This window comes from Pectinophora gossypiella, chromosome 6, assembly GCF_024362695.1.
Source record: "Pectinophora gossypiella chromosome 6, ilPecGoss1.1, whole genome shotgun sequence".
Lineage (NCBI taxonomy): Eukaryota > Metazoa > Arthropoda > Insecta > Lepidoptera > Gelechiidae > Pectinophora > Pectinophora gossypiella.
Genome location: NC_065409.1, coordinates 12,134,579 through 12,160,706, shown reverse-complemented (window position 1 = coordinate 12,160,706; position 26,128 = coordinate 12,134,579). Strand labels below are relative to the sequence as shown.

The 26,128-nt window shown below is 41.4% G+C and overlaps 3 protein-coding genes across 5 annotated transcripts in view; all 3 read right to left on the bottom strand.

Annotated features, from left to right (window-relative positions):
* The window catches only part of LOC126367820 (sulfotransferase 1B1-like), a 243,838-nt gene extending 226,740 nt beyond the window's left edge, over positions 1-17,098 (bottom strand). For both annotated transcript variants that reach the window (XM_050011580.1, XM_050011579.1), the window contains exon 1: positions 16,888-17,098. In XM_050011580.1, coding sequence (XP_049867537.1) covers positions 16,888-16,975 — 88 coding nt within the window. In that variant the 5' untranslated portion in view covers positions 16,976-17,098. The remainder of the gene's footprint in view (positions 1-16,887) is intronic.
* Positions 17,099-17,683: 585 nt separating this feature from the next.
* On the bottom strand, positions 17,684-18,464 carry LOC126367858 (uncharacterized). Its single transcript, XM_050011632.1, has one exon. It carries the CDS (start codon positions 18,408-18,410, stop codon positions 17,832-17,834), a length of 579 nt encoding a protein of 192 aa, XP_049867589.1. The 5' UTR covers positions 18,411-18,464; the 3' UTR covers positions 17,684-17,831.
* A 3,495-nt stretch (positions 18,465-21,959) lies between these two features.
* LOC126367862 (uncharacterized) lies at positions 21,960-24,052 on the bottom strand. Of its 2 annotated transcripts, none has more exons than XM_050011639.1 (2): positions 23,497-24,052; positions 21,960-22,201 (listed from the first exon to the last, which is right to left on the bottom strand). In XM_050011639.1, exon 1 carries the CDS (start codon positions 23,936-23,938, stop codon positions 23,501-23,503), a length of 438 nt encoding a protein of 145 aa, XP_049867596.1. In that variant the 5' UTR covers positions 23,939-24,052; the 3' UTR covers positions 21,960-22,201; positions 23,497-23,500. The 2 variants fall into 2 exon arrangements, with proteins under 2 accessions (XP_049867596.1, XP_049867595.1); XM_050011638.1 differs by having other exon boundaries at positions 23,505-24,052.
* Between the last annotated feature and the right edge of the window lie 2,076 nt (positions 24,053-26,128).

The following is a 26,128-nucleotide window of genomic DNA, read 5'->3' as shown; positions in this document are numbered from 1 at the left end:
AAAAGAAAGAAAAAGAAAAAAGTAGAAGAAGTAGTGTAGAAAAGGTTCAATACGATCTACTCTGAACCGGCGTGCGTGTATGAAGCGATTGATGAATGTGGAGGAAGCAAGAGAAGTGTGTCAGGATCGAAGCAAATGGAATTCTATAGTCTCTGCTTACCCCGGTGGGAAATAGGCGTGAGTTTATGTATGTGTATGTGTCATAATGCCAACCACTGCGATGTGAAGTTAAAAAAGAACGAACATATACGCGGCCCAGTGTTTAAGCGTTGTGCTCCCGATTCGGAAGTCCCGGGTACGAATCCCGGTGGGGACAATTCACAAAAATCACTTTGTGATCCCTAGTTTGGTTAGGACATTACAGACTGATCACCTGTTTGTCCAAAAGTAAGATGATCCGTGCTTCGGATGGCACGTTAAGCCGTTGGTCCCGGTTACTACTTACTGATGTAAGGACGTAGTCGTTACATGAGCCATGTCAGAGGCCTTTGGCGGTTTAATAGTAATCCTCACACCAGGGTTGATGGAGTTGGTAATCCACCTCACAACCCACACGATAGAAGACAGAGAAAACTGTCATTCCATCAATAACTCCTTATAAACCATAGTAGTAACTCACTATATAAAGTAAGTAAGTAAGTATTTAAGTTAAGTGGGATCTATAATTTACTACTCGTGCATGTAAATACGTATCTTTACTTCCATAGCAGTTATAATATAATGCATACTTAGTGAGTTACTTGCTGATTTTGAGACCTTGTAGTAGTTTTCCATTACATCGCGTTCCAATCGGGAACTTGGCTATTATAGTAAGTACTCACGAGTTACTAATATTACAAAAATAAAATTAAACACGAACAATTAAATAGGTACTCTTCCGCGTTACAAAAACAAGTTATTCTGAAATAATATCAAGTTTCATTCTAGATATTTGAAAGGTCTGGGGAAAAAAAACAAGAGATAAAATAAGACATAATAATTTTGTACCCACTACCGGGTGAGAGCCCTCAGCGTTCCCCATTTGTCCGGCCATGCAGTGAATTGACTACTATCTGTGAAAATTTATAAATCAACACAACACCGCCGTTACCGCCTTGGGCAAATGCCTGTACGGTAACTTATAGTTGTAATTATTAGATAAATAAATAAATAAATAACATAACTTCATGATTATACCCCAATTGGGGTAGTCAGAGGTACATCCATCGCAAGATAACGAAGCATCCACGCTTCAACGAGCTTTTTTTGGTTAGACCAACGTGTCGCTGTCGTAAGACGAAATCATTATGTTCCTAATCGATTATGATTTTTATGTGTGGCTCTATCCCTCCTCATTAGGGATTACCTTTTTTTTTACGTGACTTATTGTAGATTTGCCGCAGATGGCATTATTAACTAAGTACTTGGCCGGACAAATGGGCAGCGCTGAAGGCTCTCACCCGGCACAACGTTAAAGACAACAGGCCTGAGGGTGCCCAGTTAGGCGCGAAGTTTGGCTCAGGGCGTCGTCTGAGAGGAAAAATATTTGCAGGAATTAATTGGCCCTAGTGGGTCGATAGCGATAAGCGCTGATTGAGGGAAATTAGGGATTACCTTACCAGCGCGAGTTGTATATAGGTACATTGTTTTGACATAAGTAGAGCGCCTAGATAGAAAAACAGACAGTTCGCCTTATCAAATATAAATAACTATATGTGTATATCAATGAATATAACACAGAATACGTAATAGGTAAGTAAGTATATTTTTTTTTCTATTCTCTTCTTCTACCGTGTGGGTTGTGTGGTGGATTACCAACCTCATCCTAGGTGTCAGGGTTATTATTGAGCCCATATTGAGTATATTATACTTATAGCATTATGTAACGACTACTTTTCTAACACTACGACTTTTTTTTCATTTCGAATTCATTTAGGCTTCAGAAGAAAAATCAGTTTTGATTTACAATAAATAGAATAGCGATTGCAACATTACGTCACGATAGTTATACGTATTTGGCCTCTCTGTTTGACCAAACTGACCCTTTATTCATTGTAGTAATAAAAAGTAGGTATGTATGTACACACAGCGGTCAATGACTGATAAAACTAGTCGAATGTTGTCATCGCAACCACAACACATGCTACGTATGGCCCACTCTAGCGCAATGAGTGACTTTTCAGGCTACGTTTCTCAAAAACAATATAGATGGCGCTGTATAGATTTTCCTTCGTTTAATTTTCTAAATTCATGGATAACAGACATAATAATATGCATCTTTTATCTGTGTTTTGGGTACCTATAAATGATGACTCTTTTTATTACACCCAGGCACAAATACATCTTCCACCCATTATTAGTCTGATCAAAATAAAGGGAAGCAATATAGATAGCAACATAATTCTATACATAATGTGATCCAAATATCAAATAACAATTATTTTTATATATAAGCTTCTGCCATTGTTATTGCAAAGGTGGGCGCAGGAAAATAAAATAACTTGCTCGTTTTACGTATTATTTTAAAAAGGAAAAGAAAAATACAGTGTGACTGATGGAATGAATGATTGAGTTATGAATGAGTATAGAACAAGTGAATTTATGATTGAATGACAATGTTTGTTTTTAATAATATTTAGTAGGCTTGGATATTTGCAAATACCAATAGTTGTATTTTGGAATAACGATGTACTTGAGTAACGAAAACATAAGTAATTATCACGTTACTGTACAACGCCATATATATTGTTTTTGGTGAACGTAGCCTGGAAAATCTCTCATTTACAAATCAACCAATGACAAAAACCCTCTAGTGTGAACAAAGACACCGAAATTCATTAATTGCTTCAAAGTTCATTTTGTTGTTTACAAAAAGAACCTAGGTACCTAGGGAAACAAGCATTTCAATAACTTCAACTTCAAGGTGTTCAGGAAACTATAGCATTGGTGAGAAGTGAATGTCACGAGTGGACATTTCTCTTTTTATTTTATTTATTTTAGGAGAATTATAACAAAGCAGTGTCCTAGACTGTGTTTTAATTTTTTAAGCAGTCAACTTTTCTTCTTCTATCCTATGGGTTGTCAGATCAATGACTCTCATCAACCCTGGTGACAGGATTACTAATGAACAGCTATAGGCCCCTGACATGACTTATGTAACGACTACTCACTTACAGACGTAAATAGTAGCTGGGACCGACTACTTAACGTGCCCTCCAGCACGGGATCACCGGTCAGTTAAGTTGTTTCCTCCAGCTGAGAGCTCTCATTGAACTTCATTTGTTCGGTTAATAAATGCACTACGAATCAATTCTACACAACAAACAAACACCGCTAACAGGTCAGACTTCTGACTAGTCATTCGCCGTGTTCGGCCTAATACTAGATTGATATACCATTAATTCGCACCAAGCGCTTCGTTTCATCTTTCAAGCTAAAGAGAGGAATGCACTTGGGCTATCTAGTCATAGAGGCGGCCAACGGCCAATCAGCTCGCGACACCAAACACTTCAGAACCCCAATACAAATGCCGGCTTGGTCGACGATTTCCCTCATTCAGCGCTTATCGGTATCGACCCACTATGGTCGATTAATTCTTTCAAATATTCTTCCTCTCAGACGATGCCATGAGTCGAGGTTCACGCCCAACTGGGCACCCTCAGGCCTGTTGTCTTAAATTTTGTACCGGGTGAGAGCCCTCAGCGGTCCCCATATGTCCGGCCAAGTAGTTAATGCCATCTGCGGTAAATCTACAATAAGTCACGTCACAAAAAAAAAGCTTCGGCTATGGGGAATGAAGGGAAGGGAACGCCTTCTCCTCCTACAAATTGAGTTTCTTCAAGGTTTCGTGTACTGGGAATCGTAGTCCTGATGTTCTGGATAGTGTTCTTGATGGTATTGTGTATGATGGTGGCTCAGATTCAAACGGCAAATAGCTCGATGTAAAGTAATTATATTTTCTTTAAATTGTTAAATACAAAACAAAAGTTATAGTCAAGCGGACAAGTTACAACATGTTGCCTGCCGTTCAAAAGTTGCTCTCTATATAATGTCAAACCGCGAACGTTCAGAAACATGATACTTTAAAAGGAACGTTCGGAAATTAACAAAATAATATTATTACGTCATGAATATTCAAAATTAACTTAATAATAATTAAAATTATAACGAAAGATAAATATCTTATGTAAATAAATCGTGAGCGTAATTCGCCACACCACCCCCCCACGGAGAGAGACAAGTTAGTCTCTGAACAACTTAAATTTAACACGTCTACCAGATCGTGTGGTATAAGGCACAGGCTCTGGAGAACCAGGAGGAGAAGGTGGAGAAGGAATCGGCGGAACCGTGGTCGTAGGTGTTGGCTGAGCTGCAGGCGTGGGAGTCAGCTGAACGGTAGGTGCAGGAGAGTCTGCAGATACAGCAGGTGATGGCGCGACTAATTCGCTGGAAACGTCGGGCAGTATAAAAGCGGGTTTGACTCGATCAACGCTCACCGTAACGTTTTTGCCCTTGAATAAGATCGTCAAGGTTTTCCCATCAGTGGCCCTATCAATAACTTGATGAGGACCAGTGTAGGGCGCTTGAAATGGGCGACGAACGGCGTCTTCACGAAGATAAACGTGAGAAGACGTAGCTAGGTCCTTGAATGTGAACGAGGACTTTTCACCATGCCGAGAAGCCGGGACAGGTCGAATGTTCGACATATGTCGCCGTAGTGATACGACAAAGTCAGCGGGGTCGTTTAAACCACCAGAGCTGGGTGATGAGACCAAGAGTTCACCGGGAAGGCGCAGTGTTTCGCCATACAACATTTCAGCGACGGAAGAACGTAAATCCTCTTTAAAAGCAGTACGCATCCCCAACAGTACGAGAGGCAGAGAGCTTAACCATTCGCCACCATGGCACATGATAGCAGCTTTCAACTGCCGGTGGACGCGCTCGATCATGCCATTCGCTTGTGGATGGTAAGAGGTGGTTCTGATACGCTTCGTGGCAAAAATGTGCATCAAACGTCGGAACAGATCAGACTCAAACTGAGTACCTTGATCTGTTGTGATCATTGAGGGCACGCCGAAACGAGAGATCCACTCTCTCACGAGTGTTTCTGCTACCTCTTCCGCCGTAATAGTCTGCATAGGCCAGACTTCAGGCCACCTGGAAACTCTATCGATTGCGGTTAGGCAATAGCGATAACCTTTGCAGGGAGGCAGAGGTCCAATGATGTCTATGTGGACATGCATGAAGCGGCCGGTAGGGGTATCGAAGGTGCTAAGTGGAGCAGTGTTGTGCCTCGTCACTTTGCTGCGTTGACACGCCTCACAAGTGCGAGCCCACTCCCTACAGTCTTTGTTAATAGACGGCCAAACATAGCGATCAGTCACCAGGCGAGTCGTGGCTCGAATGCCGGGGTGGCTAAGACTATGTAATTTGTTAAAAATTACGCGGCGCAAATCTAGAGGGACGTAGGGACGAGGCTTGCCGGTCGAAGTGTCGCAGAGTAAGGAAATGCCCGTGCCAGGGACGCTAACTTTGGATAGCATAAGGCTGGAATTATCCAGTAGTTGGGTCAACTCCTCGTCTGCTTCCTGAGACCGAGCAAGAGCTTCGTACTCTTGTTCCAGAGAAATCGCGTCTACTCGAGACATAGCATCCGCGACAACGTTGTCCTCGCCTTTTATGTACTTTATGTCAGTTGTAAATTGACTTATAAAGGACAATTGGTTAAGTTGTGCTGGTGGGAGTCTTTCGCGGCGTTGTAGGAAAGCGTAGAGCAACGGCTTGTGGTCCGTGAGGATGGTCACGTGTTGGACCTCAAGGATATGCCGAAAATGTTGTACGCTTTCGTACACCGCCAAGAGTTCCCGATAGTACGCAGGCCACTCAGACTGACGAGGGGTCAGCTTTCTGCTGAAAAATGCAAGGGGGAACCACTGTCCATCGATGAACTGCTGTAAACAAGAGCCGATGTGCACACTTGACGCGTCGGTAAATAAACCGAGAGGCGCATCGTCAATAGTGTGATGTAGTAATGTTGCATCAGATAAGCTCCTCTTGCACTCCTCGAACTTCTGCAATAGCTCGGGCGTCCAGGGATAAGGTTTGGAACCCTTGCTGTGAGTAGCAGCCAAAGCATCTATGAGCGGGGCCTGGAACTGTGCAGCATGAGGAATGAAACGGCGATAATAATTTAACATGCCGAGGAATCTCCGCATCCCTTGCACTGTTTCAGGGGGTGTAAAATCCAGAAGGGCTTGAATGCGATCCTGAGGTGGCCGAGTACCTTCAGCATTAATAAGGTAGCCGAGAAAGGTAACCTCACTGGCTCCAAGGACGCACTTAGACGGGTTGACAACAACGCCGTAATCGTGAAGCCTCTGAAATAAAGCTCTGAGATGTTGCGCGTGTTCGGCGGGACTCTTAGAAAACACCAGAATGTCATCGACGTAGGCGAAGCAGAAAGTGAAGCCACGTACCACCTCGTCGATAAAGCGCTGGAATGTTTGTCCAGCATTGCGTAGCCCGAACGTCATATAGGGGAACTCAAAAAGTCCAAATGGCGTGATGATAGCAGTCTTGCCAATGTCATCGCCGTGAACAGGGATCTGTTGGTAAGCTTTGACCAGGTCCACAGTGCTAAACACCGTGCAACCCGCCAAGTTTTGTGAGAAGTCCCCGATATGACGGACGGGATACCTGTCCGGGATAGTGCGCGCGTTAAGGACACGGTAGTCGCCACAGGGGCGCCATGTCGAATCCTTTTTGGGCGCTAAGTGCAGAGGTGAAGACCATGCGCTTTTGGACGGCCTCGCGGTACCGCATCGCACCATGTCCTCAAACTCCTTCTTGGCAGCGGCCAGTTTTTGAAGAGCTAACCGGCGAGGGCGGCATGATACGGGAGGACCATCTGTAGTTTTAATGTGGTGGACAGTACTGTGCTTAGTGATTCTAGGCAAGCCAGGAGGTCATGTAACGTCTGGAAACTCTGCGAGAATTGCTGAATAAATAGAGCTTCCAGCATCTACAGCTCTGACACTCGGTTGTTCAACGTCGATTGAAGAGACCGCAGAACACAAGCCAGTAGTGTTGTCCACAAGAGAATTGTTGCGGCAGTCGGGGAGTAGGTGATAATGAGCCAAGAAATCAGCTCCTATTATCGCCCTTTCCACATCAGCAACGACAAACTGCCATGCAAATGAGCGACGCAGCCCCAAATTGAGACAGAGGTTGACCGTTCCAAATGTTCTAATTTTGCTACCATTAGCTGCACTGAGCTCATAGTCAGAAGTTTCCCGACGACGTGGGAGCCAGTTGTGAGGGTAACAGCACAAGTCGGAGCCGGTGTCAATAAGAAATTGACGTTTAGTGACCTGATCTGTAACAAAAAGTCGACGGCTGCGGAGTGAGCAATCAGTTGCCGCCGCTACTGACCGCTCCGAGGGTTTTCCGGCTTCCAATTGCAGGGGGCGATGCACTTGACAGCTCGCTTCCCGAAGCGTTTGTGATACCAACACAGCTTGGCAGAAGCAGGTGAAGCTGCGCGTGCAGATTGCCTATTGGAGCTGGTGCTGCGGGACCGTTGGTTGTTGGAGGTCAAAGAGTTTACTCGATTTGTGAGTTCTTCGACCTTAAGAACCAATGTCTGAAGTACATCAGATTCGTGTGCAGGCGCAGGCGTATTGACGGTGGTGGAGAAGACTGAACTTGATCGTCCGGTAAGTTCGAGGATCTTATCAGCTAAGTCGGCCAACTTATCTAAGCTTAGCTCAGGTTGGGATGCGAGAATGACCTGAATATTATGTGGAAGGCGACGCATCCATAACTGCCTCAGGATACTTTGGTCTGAAAGTGAGACACCAGCCAATGACCTTAGGTGCCGGAGGAACTGAGACGGTTTTCTGTCTCCAAGTTCCTCGTCGGTAAGTAGCTGCCGAACCTTTTGCTCCTCCGACATGGACAGTCTTCGAATCAGTTCGTTCTTGAGTGTGGAGTACTTTTCTCCAGTCGGGAGAGGACGTGTGATGATGTCTTCCACTTCACCTGCAAGCTTATAATCAATTTGACCAACAATGCAATTGTACATGGTGGCGTCGGATGAAATGCCTGCCATCTGGAATTGAGCCTCTACCTGTGCGAACCATACCGATGGCTTATCCGGCCAAAATGGTGGAAGTTTAACTGACACCCTACAAGCCTCTTGTTTAGTATTAAGCTGCTCTTCGAGAACAGCCTTGTCAATAAGAATTTTCTCCAACTGATCCTTCAAAGCCTGTACCTCCGCCATGGTTTAATACAATGTTAAAAAATAGCACAACAATAAAATATTAAAATGTTATATAAACATGTAAATAAAAATGTTATGTGCACCCCCAAAGTAATAAACACACACAGGAGAATATTAACATTCAATAAAAAGTAATAAACCAAAATGCACAGTAATAAAATCCCTTATTATAAAATGCACCATATGAAAATACCCTTAGAAAATATTGTTAACTGTACCGCAACCAAAATTGTTTAAAATTATAATAATTAACCAAACACACAACCAGAAAATTAATATTAAACATCCACAGTCATGAACACAACACAATAAAAATAAATTTTAAGTTGTAAAATATTTTTGTTAAGAGTCCGGAATGTTATTTGTAATTTTTGTTTTTTGTTGAAAAGTCCATGCAGAAGTATGTTGAAATAACACCAGTAGGATGATGAAACTCGTCGTATGCGTTTGTTAAAAGTCCATGCAGAAAGAAAATGAAATATATCACCAGCGTGCAGAATGATGAAGCCAGTCGTCTTCGCGTCATGCAGTTAGTGGGTTAGATTTGACGTCACAGACACGGGATCACAACACCAGGGAACAGTCCAGCACCATTAAAATACACTTCCCAGCCGATTATAAAGTTTTTCAAGCCGGCCTTCGCCGCTATGAAGTGTAGAGAGGGGTCACCAATTTCGTGTACTGGGAATCGTAGTCCTGATGTTCTGGATAGTGTTCTTGATGGTATTGTGTATGATGGTGGCTCAGATTCAAACGGCAAATAGCTCGATGTAAAGTAATTATATTTTCTTTAAATTGTTAAATACAAAACAAAACTTATAGTCAAGCGGACAAGTTACAACATGTTGCCTGCCGTTCAAAAGTTGCTCTCTATATAATGTCAAACCGCGAACGTTCAGAAACATGATACTTTAAAAGGAACGTTCGGAAATTAACAAAATAATATTATTACGTCATGAATATTCAAAATTAACTTAATAATAATTAAAATTATAACGAAAGATAAATATCTTATGTAAATAAATCGTGAGCGTAATTCGCCACAAAGGGAAGTTCGAATAGGCGCCTTTTGGGTTAAGCTCACTACATCGTTGACACTTTCATAGCCTCTTCAACAGGGAGAGTGGTGTCAAGTGCAGTCCTTGATTTAAAAATAATAAATAGGTAGGTAAGTACTTAGTTGTGTACACACCTTTAACCTTTTAATAACTTTCATTAGTTACGGTACGCGATGTCCTTAGTATAAAGGCCACTGTCAATCAGCATGGAATGAGTAAGTATACCGAGTTTTAATATTCGTCATACTTGAACGTGTAGGTACCTACCTGTACAAAAACATTGTTTTCAATTTAACAAGTATTATACCTACTTTTTATACAGGGTGTTAGTGACATCGTAACGAATACTGAGGGGGATGATTCAGACCATGCTTCTGAGTTGATATCAAGTGGAATTTCCTTCCGAAAAATTCATGAAAATGTTATTGATTTCTTTATTTATTCTCACTTCCATACTTTTGCGACGAAAAATTTCACTCGATATCAACTCAGAATCATGGTCTGAATCATCCCTCAAAGTTTTCGTAACAATGTCACTAACACCCTGTATATTATAGTAACATATTGTACATCAATGTATAATAATATGTATCTTCCAACGAATTTCAGGCCTATAGTCTCAACATCCTACAGGATGTAAAAGTAATATAAAATATGAAATCGTGTTGAAGACATGAAGTTACTTTGTGCTACATCCAGAAGTAGGACAAAGTAACTTCAATTGAATAAAGGGAAAAAGGGTTTAACTGACAGATAGCTACAGATTTACGAGTAGCTATAAATCTGGGAGACATAAATCAAATATTTATGATAAACAGAGTTATCTAAATGCACTATAGTAACAAACTAAGTAGGTACGTAATGTTTATTTGCTATAGGTAATAAATATTATGTGCTTACTTAGTTTCGGTTTTCTTGTAACATTCACTACTTGGCCGAATGTACGAGTGCGTACGAGTCCCAAAGCCCAGGATTTGAATAAAACTCCAAAATCCCGGAGAGTATAGACATTTATTGGATGCCACAACTTAGCCTAACAAAATCGTATGCAACTCTTAATACCGCGTTTTAAAATACATGTGGCGCCATCTATGAGCGTTCTTACGAACTAACTTTTTAATTTTATTACAATATTTGGACATTCCGCCCACCAAGGACGTAGTCCTTTAAATAAAACGTAAAACAAAAAAAAATACAAAACTTAGATTTTTCACAAAATAGTACAGAAACCCTATTTTCGAATTTGCCTTTGCGTGCTTTGCTTAAGTGGACTGTATCAACATAATATAAAAAAAAAAGTTCTAACCTTTAATGAAAGCTATATAATGTTTTGGGAAAGGATCCCCATAGAAAATAACAAAGATAGGTATATGCAACTTTAACTCTAACTAAACAAACTGAAAATGACACTTCGTCGACAACTTAACCTAAATACAAAAAAAAAAGAACTGGTGGAACTTGAGTACAATAACAAGTTAAACTTAGTATTTTCTTAACCTATAACAAATACTTAACCTTTGGTTTTATTTCAAAATATGGCACAATACTTAGGATTTTTTTTTTAAATCAAATAAAACAGACTCATGGGGTTATAGGTAAAATACATAACTTTGAAATGGGACGTTTAATGGTAGTATTTTTGCACCTCAAGGAAACCACTCGCGTAATTCCGTCTGTCCCGGCATGAACCTCTTCAACTCGTCCATAGAGCCATTTAGCAGGCGGTAAGTTAATTTCACGAACCAAAACTATGTCTCCGACTCGCGGTTCAGTAGTTTTTGTGTTCCATTTATAACGCTGAAAGAACTGCGTCAAGTATTCTTGAGACCATCGGTTCCAGAAACTTTGTACCATCCGCTGAGTCATATGCCAGCGGTTTAAACTACTTATTTTGTCGAAATTTTCAGTAACGTCTGGGGCATTAACCAGAGCTTCCCCCACTAAAAAGTGCCCCGGAGTTAAAGAGCTAGCTTCCTTCGGATCCGCACTTGGCGGGGTTATAGGACGCGAATTAAGGCAAGCTTCTATCTGCGAGAGAACTGTCGCCATCTCTTCGTATGTAAGGGTGGATTCACCGATTACTCTTTTGAGGTGGTATTTGGCACTTTTGATCCCTGCTTCCCATAGTCCTCCAAAATGGGGAGCATGGGGAGGGATAAAGTGCCAGGTAGTGCCGTTGTTTGCCAGCGAAGCAGCCACTTCAATAGCCATTGAAGAGTGTTCAGCGGCAAACAAGGCTTTCAGATCCTTTGAAGCACCCACAAAATTGGTGCCGTTATCACTCCAGAGATGCGAACAACGGCCACGCCTAGCGACAAATCTTTTAAAGGCTGCCAGAAAACCCCTTGAAGTCAGATCCGAAACTGCTTCGATATGGACCGCTCGTGTGGCCATACAAACAAAAAGACAAATGTAGCCTTTGTAAGAGCGTTGACCTCTCCCTTTTGCAAAACGCATCTGGATGGGTCCAGCATAATCCACACCGGAATTAAGGAATGGCTTATTCGCCGTAACGCGACAAGCAGGTAATTGACCCATCAGTTGTGTGGCCACTGCGGAGCTGTGACGTACGCAACGAACACAGCTTCGAGCGTACGATTTAACCAAATGTTTAATTTTAAGTATCCAAAACTGAGTTCTTATGAAATTTATCATTAATTGAGATCCTCCGTGTAAGGTGCGTTCATGAGCGTCAGCAACTATGAGCTTAGCAAGTTTTGAATTTCCTGGAATAATTATGGGATTTCTGCTGTTTTCAGGTAAATCAGAATTGTTTACTCTACCTCCTACTCTTAAAATTCCATCACCGTCAAGAAAAGGACACAGGGTGATTAGACTACTCTTTTTAGGAACTTGATTATCTTTTAAGCACTTAATTTCGTCTAAAAACTCGAGCTGGCACTGCCGTACACAGCACATTAACGAGGATTGGAGCTCAGTTGCGGTAAGATATGGCCTCGGTTTAGCTTTTGATAGTGAACGATCTTTAAAATTTAAAAATCTTCGGCAGTAAGCAACTACCCGCACGAGACGCCCTAACGAAGAAAATCTGGACCACCATTCTGGCTCCAGAGTATCTGCTGCGGTTGTCGCTACATGGACTTTGACCTCTTTCTCCTCAAGCTCTGTTTTAGTGCAAATCGAACTTGGCTTCGTGTAGGTAATAGTTTCTTCGCGTAGCCACTCTGGACCTTGCATCCAAAGTTGATCACTCGTTAAAGTGGACGGGGATACGCCACGAGACGCAGCATCGGCAGGATTGTCTTTGGACTTTACGTACGACCATTGTTGGGAGTCGAGATGAGTTAAAATCTCTGACGTGCGATTGGCGATAAAGGTTTTCCATCGACTCGGATGTGCACACAACCACGCTAGCACTACGGTTGAGTCGGTCCACGCTCTAATATTTTTGATATCGACCTTGAGCACCTCGGCCACTTCCATTAGCAATTTGGTCACCAGAACAGCACCACAAAGTTCAAGTCTGGGAACGGACACTTGCTTTATAGGAGCAACTTTTGTTTTGGCAGTCACCAAATGGGAGGTTATCTTGCCATCAATGCCAATCACACGAACGTACACCACTGCAGCGTAAGCCACATTGGAGGCATCGCTAAAACCATGCAGTTCCAGTCCATCATTTTCGTGGCTACTCAACCAGCGAGGAATGCGAACAGTAGCAAGATCTGTTAACTCACTCCGGTACTTATTCCATTCTTGGAGAAGTTCCGGGGGTACTACTTCATCCCAGCCTAGCCCAGCGATCCACAGCTTCTGAATAAATATTTTTGCCGTTATGATGCAAGGCGCTATCCATCCTAACGGATCATAGAGACGGGAAATTTCTGAAATAATTCCCCTTTTAGTTTCCGGAGGATCTGCCGCCAACTTCACCGTGTAATGGAAGCCATCAGTGCGGCGATTCCAAGTAAGTCCCAAGACTTTGGTAACTTCATCCACCTTTATTTCTAATTTCTTCTCTAGATCTCCTTGTAGACTGTCCAATAGACCCAGTATATTGCTAGACCATTTTTGTAACGTAAAGCCTCCCTTTTGTAACATCTCATTCATCTCTTGATAAATTTTAATCGCTTCCGTTTCAGAGTAGCACCCCGTCATCAGATCATCCATGTAAAAGTCCCTTTTGACTCTTTCGGCAGCCAATGGATAGTTTTGACCTTCGTCTACAGCAGTTTGCTGTAACGCTTTGACTGCCAAATATGGAGCGGAAGCGGTACCAAACGTCACAGTCAGTAAACGGTAGTCCATTATCTCAGACGCCACGTCGTCCCTCCACACGATTCTCTGAAAGTCGGTGTGTTTATCGGCTACTCTGACTTGCCGATACATTTTTATAATGTCGGCTGTTAAACAGATCGGATAAAGACGCCATCGTAACATAATGTGTCTTAAGTCAGGTTGAATGGTCGGTCCTACCATCAGAGAATCGTTTAAAGAGACTCCGTTGGTGCCTTTGGAAGAGGCGTTAAAAACCACTCTCGTTTTGGTAGTGGTCTTGTCCATTCTAACCACAGCGTGGTGTGGTAACCACACTTTATCAGCCTGTTCAGATTTTTCCTCCGAAATCGCCTCCATGTGCCCAAGAGATAAATACTCTTTCAAAACTTGATGATATTGTTCTTTGGACTGTTCATCTTTACTTAGCCTTTTCTCTAAGCTCAGCAACCTCTTGACAGCGATATCCCTAGAATTCCCATACTTACAGGGTGGATCAGGACAACGGAACGGCAATTCAACTATGTAACGACCAGTACCATCTCTATCAGTGGTGGCGTTAAAATGATCTTCGCAAGCTTGTTCTTCACAAGTCAACAATTTTGTTTTGGAAAGCGTTGGTTCTGCTTCTAATTCCCAAAAGCGTTTAAGTATGTCGACATCTTCCACCTGCACCGTCGTGTTGAGCACAACACTCTGTTGCGAAGTTTGAAAATGCTTGCCGCCCACCGTTCCGGATAGTATCCAACCCAAGTAAGTGTCTTGAGCAATAGCAGTATCAGTGGGGTTTTTCATTAAACCCGGTTTTATGATCTTGCAGTAGATTTCGGCACCTAATAAAGCATGTATTTTATTAGGTTTGTTAAAATGTGGGTCAGCTAGCGGTAGTCCTTTGAGTTCATCCCAATCCGTTATAGCAAACTTCCGTTCAGGAAGAATAGAAGTGACATTGCTAACTACGTGGGCTTGGATGCGCAGTTTGAATTCTGGTGCGTGAAGTGATTGAATGCCGCAGCTCGTCACGTATTTGGACGTCAATCCCTTGCTTCCGCCCAGCCCCGAGATAGTGCTTTTCGCACATATCCTATTTAAGTTCAGTAACTGTACTGCAGCTTCTGAAATAAATGATGCCTGCGATCCTTGGTCAATAAGGACTCGAAGAATTTGTGACTGCCCGTTTCTTGACTCGGCTTTAACTAAAGCCGTTGCTAATAATGTTTGGCTGTAAACATTCCCAGTCAAGAATAACGAATTGATTGCAGGTATGGTCTCCTTCGCCGTGGATGGCGACTCCGGTTGTTTGGTTTCTAATCTAACTTTTCCAGCAGAACTTTCGCTGGAAACAATCTCTGGGCCTTGAGGATGGAGTAACGTGTGGTGTTTACGGTGACAAACGAGGCACTTCATTGACGAACGGCAAGTAGCACTATTATGATTGTTCCCCAAACAATTAAAACATACATTGAGAGATGCGGCTAATTCACGACGTTTATTCACATCTTCTTGGGTAAACCGTTTACATTGGTGTAGTTTATGATTTTCGGAGCAATTCTTACATAACTTTGGTTGAGTAGTGGTATGTAATGATTTAGTACTGACATTGCTGGAAACACTCTTGGGCTTTATTTTGCTAGGTTCAACCATTTCTAACGCGCGGAATCGGGTACATAAAAACTTCTGAAACTGCTCTAAAGACGGAAAGTCGTCGCTTGACTCACTGACATGCAACTCCCATTGTTTTCTAGTCTCAACGTCCAACTTTAAAGAGATGACATAAATCACCATAATATCCCAATCCTTAGTATTAATTCCTAAATTTGACAACTCATGTAAACAATCGTTAGTAGTATCTAAAATTTCTTTAAGAGCAGACGAAGACTCGACAGTAAGCGTGCGTTGACCAAACAATCGTTTTAATATATTATTGGACATATGTCTTTTGTTGTTGTATCTGTTCTTCAACAATTCCCAACATTTATTATAATTCGCTTGTGTTATCGGAATAGATCGAACGAGCTGTTCAGCTTCACCGGACAGTTGCGTTTTTAAATAATGTAGTTTTTGTACATCATCCAGTTGGGAATTATTGTGTACCAGAGAAGTGAATAAATCTCGAAAAGATGTCCACTCTGAATATTTGCCACTAAAGGTAGGCAATGTAATTTTTGGCAATCTTACAATATTAACATTACTATTAGAGTTATCGCTACCCTTATCTTTAGGTTTTTTAAACTTCGTTAAAGCACTTTTTAAAGATGTTTTGTAGTCTAAGTATTCTTCATAACTGTTTGCGTATACATCTGCCTCAAGATATCCGTGTTCTTCCAGCGTTCCTTCGTCATATTTCCTTAAAATCGCCTCATGTTTCAATCTAAAACGATCTATAAGTTCTTCCAATCCCTCCAATCTAGTGACAAGATATGGTTCTGTGATCCTGTCTTTCGGTGATTTTTTGAAATTGGTAAATCCTCTCGTAACTTGATTTTTTAAGTCCGCGATTATTCTAATATCCGCGTCAAGGTCTGTTATCTCCTCCTTATTTGCCATTGTAGACGATAGTAATATTTATAAACTCAAATAACATAGGCGAGATTTGTTTTAAGTTGAAGATTCGAAAATTTCACAAGTTGAAGTCGAAGATCCAAAATTTTTACAAGTCTCAAATAGTGAGAATTAAAATTTGAAATCGGGCATGGATTCCCCGTCTGTTCACTTTTTGGCGAATTTTTCTAAGTCCCACAACACTTGTAATTTTAACGGAAAATGTACTCACAGTTTGTCCTCGCACTATAACACTATCACCTTACTTGTGGCGCCCTCTGTACCGTCGTCGTCGATCACTTAGCAGTACCACTTGATGCCATCCCAGACGAAGGTGAGGGGGGGGGGGGGGGGGTTTAACTTTCCAATATCACAACCAAAGTCTTCTTAAGTCACTGTCACTGAAATTTCTCACACTTTAAATACTCCAATTTTTCATAGGTGCTTATTCAACCAAAAAACCCTCCGGCTCTGAAGGACCAATTTGTACGAGTGCGTACGAGTCCCAAAGCCCAGGATTTGAATAAAACTCCAAAATCCCGGAGAGTATAGACATTTATTGGATGCCACAACTTAGCCTAACAAAATCGTATGCAACTCTTAATACCGCGTTTTAAAATACATGTGGCGCCATCTATGAGCGTTCTTACGAACTAACTTTTTAATTTTATTACAATATTTGGACACCGAACAAATGTGGAACGCTGAGGACTCTCCCCTAGTAAAAATGTGTTCTTTTATAAAGACGCAAACTTTCACAAATAAACATGATTCTTTTAGTTAACTTACCAGTAAAGTATTTCATCAACTCCTTAGCCAGTTCTGGTTCCACATCCTTCATTTCCAACGCGAAATTGTTGTTCTTCTGCGAGGCCATTTTATCACAGATATGTTGTGTACGTTACGTATATATTGTGGTATATAAATCGCGTGTAAAATGCGGGAGTGAGAATGCGTGCGTCCGGAGTCGCGTCGCGTACGCAAGCAACTGCGAGGTAGGTAAATCGAACGCATTGTGCCAATCCAACAGCGAATGTTGTCGTCGGTAAACATGCTCTTGAGTTGAACAACAATCTAGTCAATTGCATATTATGATAGGTTGTCTCTTACATACTTATAATTGATGCAATGTGCAGTGGTGTTATCTAGGAAAGGTACTTAATCAATGAGTTTTGCTCTCGCGTACATAATAATTGTATCGTGTTGTCAGTAGGTATGTATTTACTCTAACATTATGACTTTTTGTCTATAAACTATATTATTGAGAGAGATTGCTGATGATCGTGAGCTTTCACTGCTTTTCTATAGAAGAAACAAAAACAGGAAGTAAAAAAAAGAAAGATATATAAATAGGTACAACTTCTTTTTGTTATTTTTTAGTATTCGCAAAATAGAAAGGATGAAAGTTAGAAAGAATCTGTGGGAATTGAGGTCAATTTATAATTTATGCTACCGCTTTTCATTAACGTTGTTTTGAACGCCGGACGACGAGCAAGTGTCTCGGATCGTAACCTAGTTAAAACTGCTCGAGATAATACCTACTAGTGAACATGTCCTTAATTGGTTCATAATTAAAATTTCATCGTCATTTTAATTCTGGTGAAAAAGTAATCAACTCAATCATCAATAATTTATTAACACAAAATAATTTACAATATTAAATTAAAAATAACGTACGCGTATTGAAATAAATTAGCTTAGAGGTAATAGTATTTATGGCGGAGATCAGTAGGTTATGAGGAAGCAGGGAGGACTTCCGGCGCAGAGTCTACGGGCAGGGTGTTGTCCGGCTGTGGCAGCGAAGGGTCGACCACCGGCGCTGGCGCCTCTTCAGCAGGCGCGAGGGCGGCGCGCGCGCGGCACGCCAGCGTAACGGGGTCGCGCTCGCGGTCGGGGCCGCACTGCTCGGTGGCGCCGATCAGCTTGTACTCGTCCTGCTCGGGCTGCGGCTCCGCCTCGAGCCGTCGGCGGCCCGCGATCACCACTTCCACGGCGCGCCCGTCGCCGCCCGCGTTCCTCGTCTCCCCGATCTCCACGTGGTACGGCTCGCTCGGTTCCACGAAAGCCTCCATCACGTGAATGTCCGCCCTATCCTGGATCTCCGAGTCGCGGTTCCGTTTCGAATGCTTCAGGAAATCGAGAATATCCGCCGGCAGTGACATCTTCTGTGGCATTGCGACGACGAGCACGACGTTCTGAACGTCGGCGCGCACGTTGAAATCTCCATCCTGTCGCTGGTCGTAGGTAGCGGGCGCGGCGGCAGCCACCGCCAGAGCGCTGACTATACACGCGAGGATCAACATAGTGCGCATGGGCAAGAGTCCGGGCGTCGACTGCGCGCCGAGAACTCCCGCGCCGCTTTTACCGCGCACCCGCGAACCAGTACCGGACGAAACGGGCACATTGTAACGGTTTACACGACATGAGCGCAGTTCGGACCTTAACATACGAACTCGAGTAACACTTATTTGCTAATCAGACACTAATGATATCCGATGATGCGAAAAAGGTGTTACGATAGATAACATTAACTTATATGTGGCAACTCCCAGAAAAAAATTGTTTATACTATGATGATATAAAATTACTTCACTCTTCAATTTACTGGAATTTATGAGGCTTCATAATGCGCTGAAAAACCTAAATATATTCGACATAGCAAAATATGACCTACTTTTGAGTAAAAGGTGAGGCTAGACGCTTCCATTCGTGTCGTGTTAGACGTTGGAGCTGGGGCCATAGCGTCGGAACTCGTCTGACAATGACCACGGGTCATCGATACGATAACCGAGTTTCGCCAGCGGGGTGTTTCATATACTGTCATACACTTTTCCTTATTTAATTTACTCTTACCTGCCTTAGAAAGTCTAAACTAACACTAAAGATGAAGTAAGTACTCAATAAGAAAAATAAACAAGCAGGCCTCCCAGCTTTTAAACTCACGCCTGTAAACCTGAACGGGTTGGGCAAAGCCACAAGCACCTAATCAGAAGACAGTCTGCAACCAACCTAGATAATGCATGACTATTCCGTAATCCCTCTGTTGGTTTTTACGTATACTTAGTATATTTCTTCTTCTTCTAGCTCTATTATCCCCTGCTGGTAGGACTTGAAAAACAGGTCTCTCCTTACTATCTTGTGTAGCCTCTGTAACTTGCTCCCATGGCACGAGATTTTTTATTTACAGTTTCAATATAACAAAATGCGGGAAAAAGAAACAGGCCGTCCCCTCGACCATAATGTGTGAAGCACTCATGCCTGCAAGTACCTATGTTGCTCTGCACAGTGCTCACGCGCAGTCGTCGATAATCAAATTATGCAGGACGCGAGAGACGACGCAGTTTTAGTCCCGTTATCTAATCTTCAAGGCAACCGCTAGTCCTTACAGTTACCGCAGATGACTAACTATTATCCGCTTACCTAACTACCTAAACCCTGGAAGACGAAGCCTAATCCGAAAATAGCCGCTTGTATTCACTTTAGGTTTATCAGTTTAACAAAAACCAAGTTGCTGTATATAATTATACCAATTTACTTGCTGATAGTTCCACAAGTTACATTTACATAACATAAAATTATATATACTTATTTATGACTTTGTTCCAATAGCTTTATAAATATTACACGAGTGTGTGATTTGAATACACGCGTATGTATATTTTATGTTGAGACTGGTTGCTTGCACAAGATGGATCTTACTCGTAATAATTAAATTGATACTCTCGAAAGACGTTATATGCATATACGAGCGCGTAAGTAACATCGTGATGAATACTGAGGGGTATGATTCAGACCATGATTCTGGGTTAAATCAAGTGGAAGTTTTTGTCGCAAAATTCATAATAAGTTTTTTTATTATTTTTTTATATTATTTTTATTTCTATACAATTTCGGTGGAAAATTTCTCTTGATATTATCTCAGAATAAACAGCTGAATCATCCCCCTCAGTATTCGTTACCATGTCACTTACACCTCGTACAAATACGGTACACGTAGCCATACAAGTAGGTATGGATGTGAGTGACACCGTAACGAATACTGAGGGGGATGATTCAGCTGTTTATCCTGAGGTAGAATTAGAATAGTAGAATTTCTTGTCGGAAAATTCATAAAAATGATGGTGATTTTTTTTAATTACTTTCAGTTCCATACGTTTGCGACGGAAAATTCCACTCGATATCAACTCAGAATCATGGTCTGAATAATCCCTTATAGTATTCGTAACGATGTTATTAACACCCCGTATACTATAGTAACATATTATACATCAATGTATAATAATAATATGTAACTTCCACCAAACTTCAGGCCTATAGTCTGAAGTTCGGTGGTATATAACTTGACGGTACTACATAATATAGAGTTGATATTACCGGTCATCGAATTACATAACTTTTAAAAAGGTCGATTTGATCTATGGTGCAGAATAACCTGTCACTAACATTTCAGTAGGCGACAAAGGCGACGCAAGTGATTCAGAACCTGCGTTCAGGACCGATTGTGAACAACATTGCGCGAAAAATCGTAATGTCAATTACTCAGGTATTCCCTATATTTTTTATCTTCTTTATTGTCTAAGGACGCGCCAATAGCCAGAGTGGATCTGTACAAGTTGTTATCCAAGGAGAATATACTTGACTACTTTTTAATGTTATCTACATCTACGAGTTGTGTCTCTGCCAACCCTATTGGGAAATAAGGGCGTGCGGCAATTAATGAGAAAAGGGTTTTTTTTCACAGCATTAGTGTTACTAGGTAACTGAAGGAGAAACTACATATGTCAGACCGCAATAGGCTTAAGTTCTCTCGACTTAGTTTGTGTTACCTATAAGTACTACGTAGGTATATCAATATTTACTACCATAGAAAGCGGCGAGCTTTCATTGAAATATAATGCATGGGAACGAGCTTTCTTGTAATACAAAGTAATAGACAATATTATTAAATAATTTCAAAATTTCCAGGGTATTGAGAATGAATAATAATAATAAAAACTACTATACATGTATTGCATTTAGTGTATGTATAATTTAAAACTAGGTAGGTAAGTTAGATAGGTTAGGTAGTATAATTATGTATTTCTTAAACTAGGTACTTTAAAAAAATAAGTATGAATAAATCATAACATAAACAGCCTACACCCGTCCCACTGCTGGGCACAGGCCTGCCCTTAATCGACCGGAGGGGTATGAAGCATACTCCACCACGCTGCTCCACCGCGGGTTGGTTTGGTCTAGTAGCCCGGGACCAACGGCTTAGCATGCCTTCCGAAGTACGGAATCATCTTGCTTTTTCGGACAATCAGGCGATTCAAGCTTGCAATGTCCTTACCAAACAAAGACAGTCTCACAAAGTGATTTCGACAATCTCCCCATCGGGAATCGAACCCGGACCTGCCGATCGTGAGCCCAACGCTCTAACCACTAGACTACGGAGGCTGTTATGGATGAATAACACAAACTCAAAAATATATTTATTCATTAGGTAACATAGTTTGAATCGTCAAAGTTGCAGCTTCTCATGACCTAGCCGAGAAAATATCTAACCACTACTAAATTGCATAATATTTATTATAGTGAAGTTGTCCTTCATATTTAGGTCCAATTGTAAGCTAGGTATTTCTTTTGTTTCCAGTGGAATTATTATTAATATATGTGTGCATGTGTGAGGTGTAGGTAAGTAGTGTGTGTGATAAGAACATGTACCATATATTGAAAGTTAAATTAATTCTTATTTTTGAAACTCCTAAATATAAAAGGTCAAGCGAACAAAAATAAAAACTAAGTTTATGGGTTTTTCAATAAGAATTATCATTTATTTTTAACGAAACAATTTACAACCATCTAATTACATTCTAACTTACAATAATAAATGCATTTATATCACTCAACAGCGTTATTTTCAATATTCAAGTAATAATCATTATTATTGAAATAATAACGTCTAATTCATTACATTATCATACTGTGCGAAGGTTGTTTTAGGAAGTAGACACTCTACGTGCTAAAATAACCTAAGGATTATCGATTGTGATAGGGTTGTCAGTGGTGACGGGTCCTCCTAAGCAGAGGAACCAGCAGGCTTGCGAGGCGGTTCTTCAGTCTGAAACAACATACATCGTTAGTCATTAGTTCCATTCATGTAAAGGTACTCCCTCACGCGAAAATCCGAGCATTACACCGGTGACGCGGGCGTTTTTTGTTGGCGTGGGTGCAGTCTACAACACTTCCTGAAAAAGGGTTCCAAATCTTGGATATCATCCCGGGCATTTACAGCAGCGGCACCAAACAGCCCACTATGATGACCGCTTTGACGTTTGTCCCTTTCATCAAGTTTCGAATTAATTTATCATCATCAGCCCATTAACGTCCCCACTGCTGGGGCACGGGCCTTCCCTATGGATGGATAGGAATATCGGGCCTTAAACCATCACGCGGGCCCAGTGCGGATTGATGGTTATTAACGACTGCTAATGCAGCCGGGACCAATGGATTAACGTGCCTTCCGAAGCACGGAGGAGCTCGAGATGAAAACTTTTCTTTTTCCGGTCATAACCGGCCTTTGCGAAAGTTGCTTAACTTCAACAATCGCAGACCGAGCGCGTTTACCGCTGCGCCACCGAGCCAAACCAAATTAGCGGCAGCTACTACAATCTTAAATCATGTTTATAACAACAGTCGGGACTGACTGCTTTACGCGCCCTCCGAAGCACGAATTATCTTACTTTAGGACAATCGGGTGATCAGCCTAACAGTAATGTCCTAACCGAACTAGGGATCACAAAGTGATTTTTGTGATCATGTCCCCACCGGGATTCGTACCCGGGACTTCCGAATGGCTCAACGTTTAACCACTGGGCTACGGAGGACAAGCCAGGTAAGTTGTCGCTACTCTTTTCTAACTGCTTGACATTTGCTCTGACTTAACTTCTGCCCTAACCTACCTACCCCGATAGGGATCATGTAAGTAGGCCTAAGTATCTTTTAGGCACTACTGTCGACACTAGCTAAGATAAATATTATATAAAGCCTTTATTAGATACCTTCAGTATAGCATTAAAAGTATGAAATTTGACATCATAATAACAAAATACAAAAATTGTAGGTAGGCACTGGATGGTGTAGTGAAATGAATTATTCCGTTTACTGCTAGCTACAGCTTCGCTACGCCGAATATTAGAATTTTAACGCGTACAGCCGACGACGACAGTTTTTCCATAGAAAAGAGTTCAACGCACGCACTTCTGAATAAAATTGGGAATCATCAAATGATTACAATGCTATTTCAGTTATTTATTACTTGAAACTAACGGTTTGTGGCTTTATTCAATAGGAATTACGGATGTAAGTAAGTATATATTCCGATGTAAAGTGTTAAGGGGCACAAAGGGTACATACAATCTCACCTTAGTGGCTTCTCTTTCCTGGTGGGGGCCTCCTTCTTCTGGCTCTGGAGGTCGCTGCTGAGGGCGACGTCACTGAGGGGCGCGTCCTCCGGCGGGGAGTCAGGCTTAGAGTCCGGCTTGGATGACACCTCCTGCGGCTTCGGCTCCACATGCGGCTTGGGCGGCTTATCATCAGACGGCGGCTTGGGCTTCTGGAGCTCATTCAGCTCTTCCAGGTCAAATAGATCGTTGAAATCGATGGAAGATGCGGCGGAGAGCAACGAGTCTGCGGGCGCGACGGCGATGACGACGCCGTCGATGTTCAGCCGGTAGTTCTCGGTGCCGTTCTGCCGCTGGTCGTAGTGCGTCTCGCGCTCCTTGCAGTCCGGCGCGGGCGCAGCCACCGCCACCGCCAGCACCGCAGCCGCGCACACCACTCGCTTGTAGTTGACCATCTTGCTCCGAGTCTGTAGCCGCACTGCGCGCCGGGCCCGCTATGTACCCGATCTCCGCTGCATCTTTTATTTATTCACCCAGATAGCGGTACAACGCCGCATCGACCTACCGCACCAGCGTACTAGCTTGACTGGAATTGGTATAGCAGATCTTTACAATAAATACCTCGTTTTACAGTTTGTTGCGGGGAATGTTCCATATTCTATGTCATGAAACTGTCGTAACTGTTTGTTTACAAGCTATACCCAGAACGACTACGAATCATAAAATAAACCAAGTTACCTAAGGACCGGCATTGGTAACTTTACGTCGTTTACAAAGTCGACAATAGAAATGGGAACAAAATTATCATGCAGGCTATATTTAGACGCGACTGTTTATCGTTAATTATAAATAGTATCAGTTTAAAGTACAAACCGGGTTAACAAACTCGCGTCCCAATGAACTTTGCCAAAAAAATATCGGCTAAAATAAAACTAGTTCTATAGTAGTAAGTATGTCATTAATTATGTTTAAGAAAATATTAACTGACGATGCCATAATAGGTAGCTTCCTAGACAAATGTCGTAGCTTAGAGAAAAATAATGCGGGCGCATTTAAAATAGAGTCAAGATCAATGGAAAAAATATTTGTTTATTCTTGTGTAAATCTTCTTGCTTGCAAGACTTGTGGAAGTCTTCTATCATGCAAGTATTCCATTGGAATGGAATAGCAAAATTTTGTATGTATAATCGAAAAAGCCTGATCGAAGGACAAAGCTATCGATAACCGGCCCTAATAATCTTTTTTCTATTGCATGAAAAGACAATCGATGAGACGAAACAAAAAAACACTCCTTTGTCATAATACGGCTTTTATGAAAATATAAATAAGTAAATAGACATTTAGTAAGCCTTGCCTCTATGTCGCAACTCGAAAGCTCTTACGAAAGAAAGGATGAAAAAACCTTTATTAAATATGTTGGACGCCACAGTATAGGTTTTCGAAAGTCCTAATCAATAAAAACGAATCTAGCTTTGCAGTCCGACACAAACTGCCCTAGTTCTCTTGTTTATCATTTTATTGCGTTTAATTGCTTCCCATATAACTTATAAGCTCGACCGGCTGGCACAGATCTTGGAACGGTTAAAACAACCTGCTGCGCGCTTTCGACTAACTGTACCGCGGTCTGTCGATAAACGGTAAACGATAACATTTCGTTTATTTGTCCCCTACGATTATAGGCTAATTGGCCAGATTGTTGCACTTTGCAATCTGATATAAAGCCTGGGAAGCTAGACTCTGGGAACTCTGGCATTTTCGCTTTATGCGAGTGCTAGGAGAACAAATTTACGATAAAGGTTTACTTATCTAGAACTTACCAAGGTTCTAGTTACTTACCGCTTTATCAATACAAAAATAAACAAGCAGTGAACGTGTGTATAAATAAGTATTTTACATCCAAGCAAAATTGAATCAAAAAGTAAAAAAAAGTACTTAATTAATAATTAAACCATTCAAATAACCTTTGCTTGGCTTTCAAATACTAATGTACACAACGCACGTTCACCGCTTGTTTACCGTTTATTGGTAAGGCGGATAATACATATTTACTTATTGTTAATATTACCTTTAATGAATGATGAATGAATTAAGCATAATGTCGAAATATTTTCTACATTGTAGAAAAAGTATTAAGCTTTTTTGCAAAGTTCTGGTCGGATAGAATCGATCGAAGAATGAACAGTTCTTGAGCTTTTTATGTTGTACCGGACGGCGCGCGGCGTTAATTTTTTGTATCTATTATTTTTGTTAACTCTTCAAAACTCAAAAACCGCAGATTCTATTTTTATATAGGTACCTTCTTATTTCAGTTATATTATTGAGGCCGCTAGGCTTATGCTCTAATAATATGGTCTTTGTATCTACCGACAAAAAAAATAGCAAGTAATAAGTATTTTGATCTGGAGTTTTAGTACCGACAGGGGTCTGAAAGTTCATTATAGTGTTTAATGCAGGATGTTAGGGTAAGCTTATCAGTTCCGTATTTTGTTCCTCATTTAGCTTTTTTACAAAATTCATGAACGGATAAAACTGATCCAGCAATGGCTACCAATTATAAAATGCTAATCGAGAAATCAACTGCATTTAAATTTTTGACTGATTTACGAATTTTAAGAATTGCTTGAAGCGTACGATGTTTGACCCAC

Coding starts and splice junctions, on each gene's coding strand:
- LOC126367858 (XM_050011632.1), bottom strand. CDS start 18,410: ATGCGCACTATGTTGATCCTCGCGTGTATAGTCAGCGCTCTGGCGGTG.
- LOC126367862 (XM_050011638.1), bottom strand. CDS start 23,938: ATGGTCAACTACAAGCGAGTGGTGTGCGCGGCTGCGGTGCTGGCGGTG. Junction 22,202..23,504: donor AGGAAAGAGAAGCCACTAAG/GTGAGATTGTAT, acceptor ATGTTGTTTCAG/ACTGAAGAACCGCCTCGCAA.